This window comes from Canis lupus, chromosome 10 (genome assembly GCF_003254725.2).
Source record: "Canis lupus dingo isolate Sandy chromosome 10, ASM325472v2, whole genome shotgun sequence".
In the NCBI taxonomy this organism is placed as follows: domain Eukaryota; kingdom Metazoa; phylum Chordata; class Mammalia; order Carnivora; family Canidae; genus Canis; species Canis lupus.
This window is the reverse complement of record NC_064252.1, coordinates 51,698,338-51,718,025: the sequence shown is the minus strand read 5'-3', so window position 1 is coordinate 51,718,025 and position 19,688 is coordinate 51,698,338. Positions and strand designations below refer to the sequence as shown.

The 19,688-nt window shown below is 37.3% G+C and overlaps 1 protein-coding gene across 7 annotated transcripts in view; it reads left to right on the top strand.

Moving 5' to 3' along the window:
* The window catches only part of FSHR (follicle stimulating hormone receptor), a 179,343-nt gene that overhangs the window by 60,249 nt on the left and 99,406 nt on the right, over positions 1 to 19,688 (top strand). For 5 of the 7 annotated variants that reach the window (XM_025466426.3, XM_025466415.3, XM_025466434.3 and 2 more), the window contains one exon: positions 16,090 to 16,161. In XM_025466426.3, the coding sequence (XP_025322211.3) occupies positions 16,090 to 16,161 (72 nt within the window). Of the gene's footprint in view, positions 1 to 16,089; positions 16,178 to 19,688 lie in introns of all 7 variants that reach the window. The other 2 variants (XM_025466451.3, XM_025466441.3) reach the window with 1 other exon arrangement.

The following is a 19,688-nucleotide window of genomic DNA, read 5'->3' as shown; positions in this document are numbered from 1 at the left end:
AGCAGAATAAACTACTGTGACTATACCAAAATAAAAAGCTTCACACAGCAAAGGAAACCATCAACAAAATGAAAAAGGAACCTACCAGAAATGGGAAAAGATATTTACAAATGACATATCCAGTAAGGGGTTAACATAAAAAATGTATAAAGAACTCCTAGAACTCAACACCCTCTCAAATAATCCTATTTAAAGATGGACAAGTAAACCTGAATAGTTTTTCCAAAGAAGACATACAGATGGCCAGCAGACACATGAAAAGATGCTCAGTGTCACTAAACATCAGAGAAATGCAAAGCAAAACCACAATGAGATATCATTTTACACTTCTGAGAATGGCTAGAATTAAAATGACAAGAAAGAACGAGTGTTGGCAAGAATGTAGAGAAAAGGAGCTCTCATGTACTGTTAATGGGAATATAAATTTGTGCAGCCAGTGAGGAAAACAGTATGGAGGTTCCTCAAAAGAACAGAAATATGTACAATCCAGTAATTCCACTACTAGGTATTTACTCAAAGAAAAGGCACTAATTTGAAAATATATATGCACCCTTACATTCACTGCAGCGTTATTGCCAAATTTTGGAAGCAGCCCAAGTGTCCATCAATAGATGAATGAATAAAGAAGATGTCATAAAAAAAAAAAGATGTCATATAAATATACAAAGGACTATTACTTAGCCATAAAAAAGGAATGAGATCTTGCCAGGGGACAATGTGAATGGACCTAGAGGCCATTATGCTAAGTGAGAGAAGTCAGAGAAAGATAAATACTATATGATTTTACTTATGTGTAGATTCTAGGAATAATAACAATGAAACAAACACAGAATCCTAAATATAGAGAACTGATAGTTGCCAGAGGAGAGGGGGGTTGGGAGGATGGGCAAAATAGGTTAAGGTAAGGTATGACAAACTTCCAGTCATAAAACAAATAAGTCACAGAGATGAAATACAGTATACAGTCAATAATATCGTAATAACATTGTCTGGTGACGGGTGGGGGCTACGCTTGTCGGGGTGACCACTGAGTAATAGAATTATTGAATTGGTATGCTATACACCTGAAATATAACTTTGTATGTCAATAGAGAGCGAGTAAGCATGGTCTTTGGGGACCAGACTTGAATTCAACAATCTGGTTTGCCACCTACTAGCTGTATGCTTGATCAAGTTACTAAACCACTCTTAACTCAGGCCCTCACCTGTGAGTACATGCAAGTATAATTGCTTTTTAAGGTGGTTCTGAGGATACTAGATAATGCAAATGAAATCTTTAGCATAGGATCTCACACAGCAAACACTAAGTATGACCACTATCATCACTACACAAACCGTACTGTAATTATTACATTACATATATATATCTCTGTCGATAGAATTAAAATTGATAGAGCATGAAATGCATCTTTCTTACCACCGTTTTTTTCATAAACCTAATGTGTGTCATGTAGATGATCAATAAATAATTTGTAAATAAGTAACCATACATAGGTCTGTGTCTATCTCTCCCTCTTTCTTCCCTATCTCCCCTCCTATCTATCTATGCATAGGTATGCATGGAAATTTTAAAGTAATTGTTTCTCCTGGGATGCCTGGTGGCTCAGTGATTGAGCGTCTTCAGCTCAGGTTGTGATCCTGGGGTCCTGAGATGGAGTCCCCCAGTGGGCTCCCCACAGGGAACCTGCTTTTCCCTCTGTATCTCTGCCTCTGTCTCTCTCAGGAATAAATTTTTAAAAATCTTTAAATAAACAAACAAATTAATGTTTCTCCTTTATCCTGTAAATTTATACATAATTGACCTTCTTTTCATTTCAAGCAACTGTACCTTTTTCACAATCATTTCCCATTCCTTATTTTCCTATCTGGAACATAAACTCATTCAGCCAAACACTTTGTCTTTTTTACCATAATGTCGTCAGGGCTTGAAACAGTGTCAGAATACAATAAGCCTGAACACAATAAATATTTGTCAAAAGAACAAATAGATATTTTCTGAATTTCAAGATCTGCCTTTAGTCCCTTACATTGGATTCCCCTCTCGGGCTTGTCTCAATCCTGTTCAGTGGTCTCATATGATAAACATTACTCTTATTCACTGCATTACACATTTTCTGAGGTAGAGTCCACCTGATCCAGTCCCAGTACCAAAAACTTAAGTTCCATTGACTAAAGAAGGAAGTCTCCAAAAGAATGTGCACACATCCTATTTGTGTTGCTTTCCAATGGATCATGATGATGTGTCCATTTAGATTATAAAGAACTCCTAGATTATAAGGAACTGTTTAAAGTATGCCTCAACCTTATGATGAGAGGAGGGGGATTGGGAATAAAAGCAGCTTTCTAAAAACCTTTCCCATCATGCCCACAGGTAGTTGCCAACTCCCTAACTATTCATCAGAGCAACTTGCTGCTGCTGCTGGTTTGTAGCCTCCCTCTAAAGCAAGTGTTCTCAATCTTCACCATGCATGAAATAACCTGGGGGGGGGGGGAGCTTTTAAAATAAGAATGCCTGACTGTGCCTCCCCCTGTCACCACAGGGTAAAGTTTAGGAATTTACAGTATGTTAAAACTCCCCTAGGTGATTTTTTTTTTTAAGATTTTATCTATTTATTCATGAGAGACACAGAGAGAGAGGCAGAGACACAGGCAAAGGGAGAAGCAGGCTCCATGCAGGGACCCGACGTGGGACTCGATCCTAGGTCTCCAGGATCATGCCCTGGGCGGAAGGCGGTGCTAAACCACTGAGCCACCCAGGCTGCCCGTAGGTGATTCTAATATGCCTCCAAGGTTGAGAACCACCCATTTCTAAAGATTTCAAGCCCATTCAGACTACTTTTTCAGGTACCAGAAATCCCAAACTCAAAGTCTTGAGGCACAAGACACAAGACTAGACCAGGAAGGCGTTTAACCAACCAGTAGCTTATGTCATGTCTAAGGCATCAGCCATCACTTAACTGTAGCCAGTTGTAATTATGTGGGAAAGTAGGCCAGTATTACTAGATCGTCTTAATCTTCAAGAGAAGCCATAAATCTGTAATTTTAGATGAACTTTCATAATTTAAAATGCTGGCAACCAAGTCAAATTTCCTTAAAATATTGTGTGGGGTAAACAAAACATGTCTTGAGCTAGATTCCGTTCATGGGCCAATAATTTGCAGTTTTTACTTTATACCAACTGTTCTACAATATCCTGAAAAATCCTTTATATATTCTTCACCAAAAGTCTATTAAATAAATTCCTAGAAAGCTAGATTCCTTCTCATCACTCATGTATGCTCTAGATATTATTTTGAACAAATCTGATTGATATAGCTGGAATAACTCCAAAGGACAAATATTATGTTATTCAGAGTATGAGATGCTCATATGCCTTAACCTTAAAGCTATTGGCAGTGTAAACATCATTCCTCAATCCACGATATGTATTAATACCTGAAATATGCAAAGTACCAACTAGGCTCTTTGGAATAGAGACAAATGGCATAGTTCCTATTCTATAGAACCACTCCGTATACTTAGGGAGGTAGGATATAGACTTAGATTTTAGTAAAAATACAACAGAGCAGTTTATTTATGATGAGGGCATGGCTAGATCTGAGCTCACCGCTGGAAATAGAATATTTCACTGGAAAGGAAACGGAGATAGGTAGTGGAGTGCCTCAGATGGATGACTAGTTAGGATTCCTAGAGGTATTGTCAAGCACTTTGTGTGTTTTTAATTTTTGTTTTTTTTCCTTTTGTCTTGCTTTTCAGTAGCAGAGTATCATGGCAAGTAGTGTTTAGGAGGAGTATTTTGATCATGGTAGATGAAACAGATTGGACAGTAGAGAAAAGAGGAGGACAACCTGTTCTAGGTCACAGCCAAGGTTGCAGACATGAGGGTTCGTAGAAGGGAGGATGGTCTGGCCTGGGTGGTGGCAGAGGGGTGGGAAGGAAAGGGTAAGCTCAAGTGATTTTGACCTTGACTAGAGAAAAAGGAGGGCTAGCAATTATTCAGTAACCCCTTAGGATGGGCTTTATTCCACATTGAGTGCTTAACGTAAAATTATCTCTTTTGCTTTAAGACAGAATATGACTGAAACGGGAGACCACTTGAAGATTCTACTATATAACCACCCTGTAAAATTTATCTTATAGGGCCTTAGAGATCACCTGGTCCAACCCCCTCACTTTACAGAAGGGATTTGACTTTTCTCAGTCATTTACATATCTATAACAGAGCGAGAATACAGCCCAGATTTCTCATTTTTTACCCTAATGATCTTTTTTCTTCATCATGTTGCTTCCTCATCCTGAGCTTTCATATAAATAGGCTATAAATCAGGTATCAGATTCAGGTAAGAGGATTCAAGTGAACAGGTGATAAAATGAAAGTGAACAGGTGATAAAATGTGGTATAGAAAGTAATTCCATAACCACTCAATGCAAACAAGGGAGGAGGGAGCCAGAAAAAAAAAAGGTCTTCACAACCTTGGTGTAGAGGTTGTGCAGAGGAGATAAAGTCAGCAGTGATATACAGTTAGTAGTAGCACCTACATCCTTTTTATCAGCCCAGCACAGATGTTGAGATAAGGGGACATAAATGGGGAAAAAAAAAAAAAAAAAAAGGAGAGCAGATTCAAAATAGCTATTAGAAAGCCCTGTTCAGTGGAAGATGATAAAAGTGAAGAATCACCACTCTGGGGAGGTTGCTGAGGGGAAATCAAACAGACTCAGGGGACAGGGAGGTGTCACTGGAGCTGGATTTGGAGTGGTGCCTGCCTCATGAGCTTCTATCTTGTAAACAAACTTTTTCTCCTAAAGAAAACATTGTACATCATGATTTGACACAATGGTATGTGGCAGGGTCTACATCAGAAAGATTATCTGGAGGTTTAACTGAATAGATGGTCTATGGAAACTGAAGACAACTGCATCTCCCCTCCTGTAGCCAGCCATTCTGGTGTTACGTAGACAATTATTGTGGCTGGGCCCTGAGCAGAAAATGTTTCTTGGCTATCACAAACTGTGCCAAAAGGGAGAACCAAATTATCCACGCTGTCCTAAATTGCCCATCATCAGCCTATGTAATAAGAGCTAACAAAGGACAGAAAGGAGGAATAAGAATATTGTTCATGCCTCTCCATGCCTTGCCCTATTTAAGTTCCTAGTACTTTTTCTCTCACAAATAAATTATACACAGGATGACTTGGGGAAAATCCGTCTATCAAGATGGATTCAGTAGGGTCCAGCTGGAAAGTAACTTTCTTCTTCACTACCCCTGCCAACGCAAAACCACTCTCTGACTCATTTTTCCTCACCACAGATGAAATTTGGGGTGGGCAATCATAGATGTTCCTCATAAATGAAATGAAAGTCCAATCCTATGGACTGCTTCCCCGACTGAGGAAGGAAGAGTTTCCTTTTTCCTCTTTATTCTCCTTCCTGTCCAGGTGCCACTTTTCCTAGTTTCACCTGGGTTGGGCCTAGGAGGGAGGGAAGCTGGAGGGAAAGGAACTGGATCCTACTCTGATACCACAGTGGCCATCTGGCTTTGGGACCCTCTGGGTGAGGCAGATATTCAAATGCCAATTCTTATTCTCACTGGAACTCACATGGATGAGACCTCCCTCACGCTGGAGGTCTCCATCTTCTGAAGAACAATTCCTCCTCCCACTGGCTTCCAGCAGCCTACACCTGGGGCTCTCTTTTGGGATCAGTTCACTATTCAGGCAAGCCCATCTTCCTCAGGGTGAGCAGTCCAGCTCTCTTCGGCTGGCCCTAGGTCTGGCTCATGGGAAACTCATACTGTTGTTTATAAAACTACATCTCTCTCCAAAAGCAGCTGGATACCTACTTTTAGAGGTCAGACCTGAATCATGTTCCAGTCTAACTCCCCAAATTGCAGGAAATGCATGTCAACACCCTTAATTGGTTCTATTACTTCCTACATTTGGCTTAAGATGGACAAGCACACCCTCTACACCATGGGAGAAGGACACAAAGAACAGTGACACTTCTATCCCAAGAAAACCTCATGGGAGACTTTGCAACCCTCAGTGAATCCTTGGCATTCGCTTATAAAGCCTGAAGGTGGGTGAAGGGCTAATGCCAGCTGAACCCACTTCTCTGTATTTACAGAACACCTCACATCTAGGCAGTTAGTAAGACTGATGCCAAAATGTGAAGAAGTTCTAGAAAAACAAAGTAATTTGAAGTCAAATGAAATGAAAACCACCCCTTCCTACCTTCTCAACTCTTCCGTCTTGCTATTCCCTGCCCCCCTGTCCTCAAGACCCATGTGTAACAAAATGAGAAATGCAACCAATTAGAGGCACACATAATTTGGACAGTGGTATAGTTGTCTGCTGGATCATGGTAAACAGCCAAATCAAGTTACTTAAAATCTATTTTTTCCAGATGATTTGCTCATTTAGTTCAATCTACCTCTTTGGATAGTTTTCTCAAACACATTCCCAGAAAGTTAATTAGGGTAAGAGTTTGATCTAAAGAGTGTGAAGCTCAAAAACTCTTGGCATTTTGAGGTCAGGAAGATGATCAATTTCTTTTTGTATATCCTTTGCCAAGCTGTTCTCACTTTAATTTTTAAACTTGTGTGAAATTCAAAGAACACAGAGCCCCGTGTCATTTACACTTGGGCCATCATAAAAAGGCAGCTTTCTCAAAAAGAATATTGGCTGTTTTCCAGGCTGCCAGAAAGCTTTTTATAGGATCTTTTAAACCATTCTCCTTTAAGCCAAAAAGGGAAATTAAATTTGGCCAAGGGTGAATGGACTGCCCGAGATATGAATTGCTTCTAACAGAGACAGAGTTCAAGGGAATCCTAAAGCTTCCCAATTTCAAGGAAGAAAAAAAGTAAATCCCACCTACTCCATTTATCACGGAAGTGACATTAAATAACCTGCAATATAGTGAAGAAAATTTTCTTTTCAGAGCCGTTTTGATGAATTGTGCATTTTTTACAGAAATCATTCAGACACTTTATGCCCCCTTACAGAGGAAAGGTGCCATCTGACAAGAACAATATGATGATACTTTCGAATTGCTCCCTCCGTTTAAAAACAAATAAATGATGCTTTGGATATGGCCTGGTGAGAATTTCAATCTTGAAAAATCGTGAAATATTTCAAGTATGAAGTGTAGAGAATAATATAATCAACACTCAATAAGATACTCAGCTTTGCTGAATCAAAACATTTGGTCTTAATCGTTCAGATCTTTTTTTAAAAATATAAAATATTTTAGATATGGCTGCACCCCACTCCTTTTCCTCGTTACAGAGGTAATACTGTGCCTATTTTGGTGTTGATTGTTCTCAGAATTTTCCTTTTGATAAAGATGTGTGTATCTCTAAGCATGTTTTAAAATACATGTTTTATTATTATTCAGAAATGGTGAGGCCAACAGATCAGGAGAGGAGTAATATTGAAAAGATACTGTTACACTCACAGAGCCCACACTTCTGTGGGGAAGCACCAGGAGGCAGAAGGGAAAACATATCAGGAGTTTCTATTATGGCTTCCATGGATGAAACAGGGTAAGCAGGTTTAGGATCTTCTGGTTTAAATAATTTTCAAGGACTCTGGGGTGTAAGACTGCCCTGGGGTAATTGGTGCTGGAGGAGAGAGGGGAAGGGCTCATAAAAGGAGGTAGTTGGCCCTAAAGACTCTGGACTGGTTGATTTGCATATGAAAGGCACACTCCTAGGCCAGCTGTTTGCCATCTCTAGGGATTAGCTCCAGAGTCAGCAAAACCCCAAGTTGTCAAAACATGAAAAATATAGAAAAAAAAGATAGGATTCATATGCAACAATATATTGTATTAATTTACATGCTAACCTTTATTAAAAAATCACATACTGTACATATTGTATATATATGTGTGTGCGTGTGTGTGTGTGTATATACACACCTTTTTTCTCTTTGGGGATTTATCCAGATAGTTTCATGCACTAGTCAGTTCATTTTTTTTTTTTTTTTACTGCTTTGGAATTTGGCACTGTGTCAATATACAATACTTTATTAATATTTATTCATTCTTTTGTTTATGGACATTCGTTTCCAGTTTTTCACTGTCATAAATTATGTTGCGGTAATTAATCTTTTACCTATCTCCAGGTACACATATGGCAGAGAGACATGGAATAGCTCACTTCAAAGGCATTCCTGTCTAACACATATTGCCCTGTGGCTATTCAAAGTACTTGTAGCAAATTACCCTTCCATCATGAGTGTAGAAAATGCCCTGTTTTTCTACTGCCTCACCAGCAGCGTTACTGTGAAGTTTTCCTTTTAATGCTTGCCAACATGATGATGTGTAATGGTATCTCATTATTGTTTAAATTTGCATTTTCCCGATTACTAATGAAGTTGAGCATCTTTTCATATGTTTATTGTTGTTTGCATTTCCTCTTATACAAATTGCCGTTCATATCTTTTGACAATGTTTCTACTGTGTTGTATTTGCATTATTTTGAAAGTTCTTCATATTCTGATACAAACGCTGTGTTAGTTTTATGTGTTACAGATATCTTTCCCTAGTCTATAGCTTATCTTCTCTATCTTTAGCAGAAAGGTTAAATTTCATTAATATAACCAAATATCTCAACTTTTCAATTTTGGTGCGCAGTTTTTGTGTCCTTCTTATTTTTTAGGTACTTTTTTGATTGTTTTGTGTCCTTTTTTAAAAGTATTCTGAACAGGGGGCACCTGGGTGGCTCAGTCAGTTAAGCATCTGACTTTTGATCAGGACTCAGGTCTTGATCTCAGGATTGTGAGTTAGAGTCCCACACTGGGCTCCATACTAGATATGGAGCCTACTAAAAAAAAAAAAAAAAAAAAAAAAAAGATACTCATAATAAATAAGTAAAGAGCATTCTGAATAGAATGTTATATTTCATTTAAAAGTTCTAAACTTTTGACTTTTCCCATTTAGATCTTTAGTAAGCCTGGAATTGAGATTTTAATATGATAATAAGCAAAAGTGTTATCTTTTTCTACAAGGATAATCAACAGTTCCAGCACCCCTTGTTGATTAATCCACATTTTCCTTCACTAATTTTTAGTGCTATGTTGTCATTTGCCATTTCCTTTTGTTTATGATTTATAAATGTGCTCTTTATTCTCTTCCACTGGCCTATTTCTTAATCCCTGTCAATATCACAGCATTTTAATTAATCACTTTAGCTTTCTAAAAATTACATTGCCTGGCATGCCCACTCCCCTAACCTTGTTTTACATCTTCAAAATTGTTCTAGCTGTTCTTTGAAATTTGCTCTTCCTTATAAGTAATAGTCAGCTAGTCAATTTCCATACGTACATACCAAAACAAAAAAATTATTGCGTCTCAGATGTGTCATATTTATTTAGTTCATATATTAACGTGGATTAAAACCAATACTTCACAATATTGAGACTTCCCATTTATAAATGTGGCATTTCTGTTTGATCAGGGTTTGGTTGTTTTTTTTTTTTTTTCATGGTTTGTTTTTTTAAAATGTGTTTCAGCTAAGTATTTCCATTATTCTCCATATGACCCTAAGTCTTTTTAAAATTCTTTCTATTATATAAATGCTATGGTCATAATAATTTATATACTTTGAAATAAGAATGCAAATTATTTTTGTGCACTAATTATACTGCCAGCTACCTTATTAGATTTTTTATTAGTTCTACTGCTGATGTCTCAGATTGAAGAAGAGTTCTTTTTTTGTGTATATAGACAATAATGTTACCTATAGATAATGACAGCTTTTCATCAATAATACTGATATCTTTTTTTTCTTCCCTTATTGTCTAGGCTAGTACATCTAGCACAATAATGAATGGAAGAAGTATTGGCAAGCATCCTTGCCTCATTCCTAATTTTAAATAGAATATATCTAACATTTCACCATTGAGTGTGGCATATATTGTAGTGTTTGATAGATTTTTACCCCTTACAGATTAGGAATATTCCTCCCGTCCCTTATTTGTCAAAAGGTTTTATCATGAGTAAACTTTTATAAAATATATTTTCTATGCCTCTTTTCATTTCCCAATGTGGAAATCTTAATAGAGTTTTATAATATTTAGCAACCTTTGAATTCCAGGACATAAACTGGCAGCAATATATTATTTAGCTTCTATTGAGTACATATTGTCACTATATTATCTCAGATTTTTTCCCTTTACATTAGTAAGTGAAATTGGCCTAATCTTTCTGCTCTTTTATTGTCCCTGTCTGGTGTTATTTCTGATATTATACTAGCCACAGAAAATGGGTTGGAGAGAATTCCTTCTTTGCTAGTTTCTGGAATAGTTTGTATAATATTGAGATTTTCTATTATTCTAAAAAGACATAATTTACTTCTAAAATCATATGATTCTGACTTTATTTTTGTGTGGATAGACTTTAAACTACCAACCCAATTTATTAACAGTTTTAGATTTATTCAGTTTTTCTCAATCTTCATTAATCAACTTTGGTAACTATATATCTCTAGGAAAATTATCCATACTGTCAGATTCTTCAAATTTAATGTTTTAAAATTGTTCCTAGGGCTCTCTAATTTAAAGCCTGCTTATTGAAGGAAACCATCAACAAAATTAAAAGGCAACCTACTGAATGGGAGAAGATATTTGCAAATGATATATGCAAAGAGGAGTTAATATCCAAAATATATTTAAAAACCTATACAACACCAAAAATCAAATAATCAAATTAAAAAATGGACATAAGACACAAATAGACTTTTATCCAAAGACATGAAAAGATGCTCAACATCACTAAAGCATCGGAGAAATGCAAACCAAAACCACAATGAAGTATCACCTCACACCTGTCAAAATGGCTAGAATCAAAAACACAAGCAGTAACAGTACTTTTGAGGATATGGAGAAAAAGGAACCCTTGCACACTGTTGCTGAAAATATAAACTGATACAGCTACTGTAGAAAATATGTGGGAAAAATGGATGCATATGTGTATAAATATGTGTGTGTGCACGAATTTCCCCACACACACACACACACATTTATTACACACATGCACAGACACTATGGAGTATTACTCAAACATTAAAAAAATGATAGGACTTTTGCTATTTGTGATAACATGGATGGACTTAGAGAATATTATACTAAATGAAATTAAGTCAGAGAAAAATAAATGCCATATAATTTCACTTATATGTAGAATATAAAAAACAAATGAACAAAAAAAAGTAAAAACAGATCAAAATGGTCGTCAGAAGGGAGGGGAAAGGGGAAAGGAAAAATGAGTGAAGGAGAGTAGGAGATACAGGTTTCCAGTTATGAAATATGTAAGTCTTTGGGATGAAAGGTACAGCATAAAGACTATAGTCAGTTGTATTGTAATAGTGTTTTATGGTGACAGGTGGGAGCTACATTTATGGTTTGTGCAGCAAAACATATAGAGTTGTTGAATCCCTATCTTGTACACCTGAAACAAATGCAACATTGTATCAACTAATGTCTTAAGCACCATTTTTCATGACTTTTTTTTTGTTTTTTTCTTGATGAAAGTGAACAGATATTTATTCTATTGATCTTTCTTAAAAATTAACTTATTTTATTGCTCTTCTTTATTATAATCATTAATTCCTACTCTTATATTTATTATTTTTTTCTGTATTCTCTTTGGTTTTTTTTTTTCTCTCAAGGCACAGTTAAATTTTGAAATATGTTTTAAAGTTAATCTGTTAGGGGCACCTGGGTGGCTCAGTGGTTGAGCATCTGCCTTTGGCTTAGGTGGTGATCCCGGGATCATGGGATCAAGTCCCACTTCAGGCTCCCTGCATAGAGCCTGCTTCTCCCTCTGCCTATGTCTCTGCCTCTCTGTCTCTCATGAATAAATAAATAAAATTCTTTTTAAAAATAGAATGAAGTTAGTCTGTTAGATTCTTGTTTCTTTAAATTTCTAAAATGAAAATTCATCAAAAATAATGCCTTTACTAATATTCCTGATTTTAAAAAAATCTGAACACAATTTTATTAGTTAATTAGAGCTATATCAGTAAAATCATAATGAATCAATTATGAGAAAGTTGTTGGTCAAAATAAACACATAAGTAGAGCTTGCAATTTTAAGTGATAAATGGTTTCCTCCAATAGTCAGATAAATGCACTTTTCCATTAACAGTCATTTTTAAAATTGTAAGTCAAAATTCTTGAAACTATTTTAATAAACCTTTCAGTATTCTTTTTTTTTAAGTTTTTTTTTTTTTTAAGATTTTATTTATTCATGAGAGACACACACAGAGAGAGAGGCAGAGACACAGACAGAGGGAGAAGCAGGCTCCACGCAGGGAGCCCGACGTGGGACCTGATCCCGAGACTCTAGGATCACACCCCAGGCTGCAGGCGGTGCTAAACCACTGAGTCACCACGGCTGCCCACCTTTCAGTATTCTAAGAAAGCTCCTTACCCACGTTAGCAACAAACTTATGAAGAAACTTAACCTTATAATAAGTGAAACTAGAATAGAATAAACAAACTCCATCTATACATCAAGTTGTAATGTCCAGCTGAGTGTTCATCTTCTCAAAACATCTCTATCAACAGTCCCTTATTTCCCCAATTTTCATATTAAGTTTGTACCTTAAGTTCCAGCCAAAAGTTGAATAAATATTGACTTACTAGTTTTCTGTTTCACTGTTCTGTTGTTCCTTCACTAGTTTCCTGTGTTGGAAAGGTAGCTTGTGCCTTTTCCATCTTATTTGTTTCCTTTTTGGGTATAAAAATTTAAAGCTATTAATTTCTCTGCATGTAGTGGTTTAGCTGCATCCCATAAGTTTCATGTTGTATTTTCATTACAGTTCAATTCCAAACAATTACTAATTATTATGTAATTTCTTCTTTGACCTGCGTTGACTTAAAAGAGTTGGGGGGGGGGGGGTTGTTTTGGTTTGATTCAGTTTTGACTTTCTAGATGTTTGTACACATGTGGTGGGGAAGGCGGCTGTTAATTATTTTCCCTTATAACTGGTTTTTAATTTAATTTAAATTTCTAATTTAAATGCACCATGTCAAACAAAGTTATTTGTTCTATCCCAATTTGCTTTGTGACCTAGTTCTCGGTCAGTATTTTTTCCAGTGTTCTCTATTGAATAGGTAAGTTTCCCAAACATTTTGAAAATCTACTTATATTCAATAAGGCACACTAATTTCTCTGTTCACTATTCTTTGTTTTTTTGTGTATATGCCTTCCTACTAGGTTAAATTTTCTTGTTTCTCTAAAGGAATTCCTTTGCTAAAATTTCATTAGTGACTAATCAAATTTGTCTAAAAGGGTCTTTATTTTATCCTCACATTTGTATGCTTAAAATTCTAAACTGGCAGTTATATTCTCTAATAATTTTGAAGATATTTTTACGAAGTTTTCTAATTATTTTTCCTTGCAGATAAAATATCTTTAAAGTTTCTCCTTTGGTTCCACAGTTTCAATTCACAGGTATCTAGCAGTAGATTTATTTTTGTTTCCCTTCCTACGAATTGAGATTTCTAAATCTGAGGATTTATGTCTTTCATAAATTATAGAAAATTCCAGACATTATTTCATTAAGAATTGGCTATCTTCCATTTTCTGCATCTTTTTTTTTTTTTTGCTAGACTGCATGAGATAGCACACAGAAATAAATCTTTGCATTTCATCTTCTCTATCTCATCTCACCCAACACCTTAGCATCAAAACACAAAGCACTTGGCTACCCAGTCAGAAATTGACCTCCTCCCTAAATACTTTGCCTTCAGCTTACCCTCAGGGTTCCAACTGGTATTCAGTTGTTTAACTTTGAGCCCCTCGGGATTTTCTCATACTTCCTTGTAAGTTCAACTGTCCAATTAAAACACTTGTTATGACTTATAGAAGACTTCTGGGTAATTTTTAGTGGAAATATCTTCAGGTTATCTAGTTTATAACATTTCAAGAAACGGAAGTCAAGACTTTTAATCTTCAAAATAAGATTTAATTATGTTAATAAGTTTGAAACATTTAGTACAGGGATAGGTGTTGAAATTTTAGAAAATGTGTCTGTTACTAGGGCTGAATTAAAAAGCACTATGTAGTTGACTTATTATTTGCTTTTTTCTAGTTTGTTTTCATTATTCTCTGTCTTGTAATAAATAGGAACAAAAGGAACTTGTCTGTGTTAACTAAGATTAAATAAGTACCTTGACCTTGATTCTTTTCAGATAGGAGTTCTAGAAGTTGACACTCTTCCAGACACATTGCCCCCATCCTAATTGAGATCCCTTTTTATCTAAATGGTTTCCTATAGACTATGTCTTTAGTATGACCTGATGGTTTTAAGACCCAGGCTCAAAATCATCCAATTCTTCCAATTTTTTTTAATATATATATGTACTTTGGAGTCTTTCTCACTTTGATACTTGCATAATATTTATAGTTATTACATCAACTGTATCCCAACCATTTCTGGTGATTCCAAAGTTTCTGACCTTACCTTTCCACATATATAAGCTCCTCCAGAGCTTAAGATTTTCTCCCATGCTTCCTCCCCATAGAGCTGGTGCACATGACAGCCAAAGGCAAACAGTTAAAATAAACAACTGTTTGCCTGAATAACTTTATCTGTAACAGGAGTTTCACTAACATCAGTAACAGGAAATTGAAGCAATGAAGGTTTGCACAACTGCCCAAATCCTCAGTGTTTCACTATTGTAGAGATTCCAGAAGGATCACTTATAATTCTACCCTCAAGATTAGAACTCTTAGACTGATTAATAGCCATTTAAGAAAAAAATTTTCAGTACGTGTCATATACCAGGCAATGTACTAGGGCATTTGGTATACAGTAGCAAAAATTCCTGCCCTCACAGAGTTTGTATTCTAGTTATAGGCTAGAGATAAATACACAAATACATAAAAAAAATAATATACAACATGTCAGAGTGCTGTGAAGACAAAATCTGAGCAGGAAAGGGGGCCAGGGCCTAAGACGGGGAGACTGTCATTTTAAATAGGATGGTAAGAAAAAGTATCACTAAGCAAGTGATATTTGAGCAAACAGCAGGCTAAGGAGGAAGCCATGAGGCTTCCATGAAGATATCTGAGAGAAGAGCGCTCAAGGCAGAGAGAATTGCAAATGGTAGAAACACAGGCAGGAAGGAACCTGGCAAGTCCAAGAACAAGCGAGAGAGTACTGCAATGAGAACAGGATAAGGGGAAAACTATCAAAATGGAGGGTAAAGGGTCCATGGAAAGGGTGAGTAGGAAGATCCCAGAGGGTCCCACACATCACTGTATATACTGTGGGGTTTTCCTGAGATGAGGAACCATTGGAAGAAACTCGGGGGCAGGATTAGACAAATATCTTAAGTAGAAGTAAACCGCAAAAACTGAAGGTGGCTGAGGTTAAGGGTAGAGGGTTGTTTTGTTTTGTTTTTGATGAAATAAATTATGGCATGTTTGTACAGTGATGGGCAGGATACAGTAGAAAAGCAAAAATAGCCGAATAAAATGTACGCAAGAAGGGGGAAAATTGCTATAGTGGTGACTCCTACTAGAAGAGAGAAGAGGTCTGATATGGATTGGAGGGGCTGTTCTTAGCCAGGTCCAAAGTCCCAGTCATGCATGGTAATGGGAGGGAAGGCAAGGGTGTACAAGCACAGGTGCAGATGATTTAATGGCTGCAAGTCACGGGAGGGCATGAACACCATTCTCTTGTACTGGGTTCATTTTCTCTTTGAAATAGGAAGCAAGGTCAACTAAGAATGATAATAAGAGAAGAGGTTTGGGGGGTTGGTGTATAGAAAGAGATGGACCTCGCAGAAGGCTACAGGGGGCAACATGGAGCACTGATGAGAGGGTTCATATTCCAGCTCTGCCATTGATCAGCCAAGTGACCCTGGGCAAATCTGTTAACCTCACTAAACCTGTTTCTTCTTATGCAAAATGAGGGTCACTGCTTTGTGGCGAGGATGAAGAGAGATCATGTAAAAGCAATTGCAACAACTACTAAAATGACTACACTTAGTGTATATTGGCTGTTGACTGATATTATACATTAGGCTCCCAATCAGTGAAAGAACAGGCTGTGATATTTTATGTTCACTCTTTTTTCAGGAGGTTTGTCCTCACCAAGCTTCGAGTCATCCCAAAAGGAGCATTTTCTGGATTTGGGGACCTGGAGAAAATGTATGTACCTGACAATGTGAGTGTGTGTGAGTGCCTCAACCGGGCTGTGGGCAGCAGCCTCACATCACATCCAGTGTGGTGTTCTGTGCTCAGAAGCCAAAAAACCTTCTGCACCCATCCCATTTTTCTTTCCTAATAACGGGCAATCTTTCAGAGTGCAGCTGTTGAAATGAACATAAGATCAATCTAAGCAATCCTCACTTTTTCTTCTCTAAAGTGTTGCTCTGAAGTACCTGTGAGTGTAACTTTTATAAACCAAAGCCAATTTTCTCTGCTGATACTCATTCTTTTTCAGGGATATTATTATTTCTGATTAATTTTTAATTGACAGCAGGGCCTAACATTTGTGTTTGAGATTCTCTAGACTCCTCTCTTCCAAGCCATGCTGACAAGTGGTAACTGATTTATCAACATTTAAAAGCATTAGGAAAGTTCAGAGCACTGAAGGAGATTTCCTTTGAAGAGAAGACTTCTTTGCTAATGCAAACATTCACTCCTTACTGAACTAGTTTAATGTAGGGGTCTCCCCAAGTAGGCTTTTTGCAAAATGAGGCACAGTAGGAAAAAGCAGAATAAAATCTGCCATGTTTAAAGTAACCCACTCTTCCTTTGAAGGCTCTTGATCCCATCTCCCAGGCCTCAAGGGCCAGGAAAATCTTTTCTTCACCACAGTGGCAGCCAGAACTTAAACACCAATAAATATAGCAACAGATAGATGGATTACACAGAAGGGAACAATTTTTTTTTTCATTGTAAGAAGAAAGCAACCCCCCAGGTCACATGCATTTCTCTTTCTTAAAGCCACTCAATTTTTTCTCTCAGTTCGTTCACCCTCATTTAAAAATACTTGTTGAAGTCTGAGGAAGCAAGAAAGAAATCCATTAATGAAGGAAACATAAAGCAGAAAGAGTGGCAATCTGTTCCAGCAATTACATCACCTGCTTGGAAGACGATGTTCAGAATCCTACTTCAGAGAGCTAACTTTAATATAAACTTACTGTGTGACCTTGAATAAATCAGTGTATTTCTCGGGGCCTTGGTTTCCCATCTGTGGGTTAAGGAAGGAGTTTTAAAAGAAGGAGATGACTTCTGTGATCTCTAATTCCTAAGTGTAAGGATCCTCAGTTAGATAAGAGCCCAGTTTAAAACCTGTCATCTTCCAGGTTTACCTTTTTGAGGACAGTTGGTGCTCACAGGAATTGGGAGATGGGGCACTCTTTGGAGCAGGGCTCACCAAAGGAAACAAAGATCCAATAGGGTTGGAGAGCTTTCTGCTCAAGATGTATTCCTGGATGGGTTAGCCATTGCCCTGTCTGGAAGTGACATGAACAAAATGTCACTTATCAGATATGCCTTGTCCCATGCAGCCCTATAAGTGCATAGATATTGTTCTAAAGACAGAAAGACCAGATACTACAAATAACCAACCTTAAGCAAATTCAATCCAGCAGGTGTAATTGACTCCTTATTGGGTGTTCAGCATCAGACGGGACCTTCCAGTAGTGACATAAATCGTTAAACTGAGCTGATACAACAATAATCCCAGAGACAGGGCAGCTGGTTCAAAAACACCTTAACTTCCTCAAACACAGCTTGTCCATTTCTAGCTCACATCTTTATTAATCAGCCCATACTGACACAGTGAGGTGCCTGAAATAAAATTAAAGCGATCTCTTTTTTTCCCCCAACACTTTTTATGTCCTAAGGCTTCAAAAACATTCTGTAATAGAAGGCCAGGCACCGAACTGAACTCTAAATAGACTGTACCCTTCAGTCTCTATGCTTCCCTTCATCCATTGTCTCACCTTCTGTTCTTGGTCAGTGATGAGTTCTCATCCCCTGTATTTCTGTTCTTCATCTGGTTTTTAGTCAGTTTCCTGAACTTAGTAAGTATTGGCTTCCTCTTCAATATCTCCCTCTCCATGAATCATAAAATCCCTTTCATTCATTCTGCATGTGTGGCAGTTTTACCTCTCCTCTTTCTTGCCACTCCTACTCTTGTGAACTGCCCCCTTGTCCTTTCCTTTCCCTCACTCCTCAGCCAGCCCTCTTGCTATTGGACCATAAATTCTCTAACACCATGTAGTTATTCTATGAAAGATCCCAACACAATGATGGAACTGCCAGATCTCGTGACTTCTACTTTATGTTCTTCATACTTATATGCAGCTCTTGATGTCATTGACTATTCCTGCCATTCTTCCTAATAGTTATTCCCCTTTTAACTTCAGTGACACCACACCCTTCTGTCCACTCTGCTAGACTCCCAGACTACTCCATAGACAGTTCTTTCCAACTTTCTTGTTCATCAGCTGCCTCTCAAATATTCAGATATTCCAGGGCTCCATTTTGGCCATTTTCCTTTTTATATTTTTCTCTTTTTATATTTTTCCTTTTTATATTATTTATCAAAAGATGTCTTACTATGAGGGCTCCTGGACCTTCACTGCACTCCCATCTCTCTTTTGAGGCCATAATTCTTGTTTTGAAATAAACTCCTAAACATCTCTACCTAATCAAACTACTAGTGCCTCAAGTTTAATATATCCAGACTAGCTCATTGTCTTTAAGCTTAAATTTCTCATCTTTCCATATTGCCCAACATTACCACCTGCCTAGATTCCCAAACAGGAAAGTTCAAAATATCCCTTCACTTTCTATCTGTTATACCCAAATCCTTTTCCAGTCCTATTGACTCTTTCTTAAAAACATCCCTGGAATCCAGCCCTTCTCTCGCTCCTGCTGCGATCACATGCTCTTAGGTCTGAAGTCTCATCAACACCTAGATAGCCTGTTACATGAGGCTGTCACACCTACCCCAGCTCCAGTCTCCCTAGCTCCCTGCTGCCAGACCCACACTGCCCAAACTCTCTTGCAGAAGAAACTGAAGGGAGTCTCACTGCCATAGGATTTAGTCTTAAGTGCCTGGCACAAAACACAAAGCCTTTTATATTTCCACTATGTGTACTGCATTCCCCACAGTCTCATCAGACAGAAAATTTGCCATTTCTCAAGCATTATCATTACCAGGCATCATACTTATTTAAAGTGTGATGACTGGTTCTTTGGACAATGCTTGGTACATAGCAGGATCAAACAATAGTTACAGGTGAATTAATTAATTCATTATTAAATATACTTTCACACTCATCTCATGTAGATGCTGGCCCTCTGCCTAAAACTTCACTTGAAATTGGAAAAGAAATCCTGCTAGTCCTCCAGGGTCCAGATTAAATGTTTATGCCTCTGTAAAGCCTTTGCAAGACTTTCCCAGTGCTTCCAAACCATGATCTTGTGTCCATACTATCAATAGGACATTTATCAGATTATATTTAGAATTTACAATTTTTCCAGATCCCTTGACTGTTCTTTAAAGGTGAGGTCAGAATATAACTTTTTATTAAAGTACAACACCAAGTCCAACTGCTTTTATCTCCTTGCTATACCTCTAATCTGTCCACTTACCTCCTTCTCCAGATACAGTAGTATTTCCCTAGATAATTGCAATGGTTATCTACTTGTGCTGC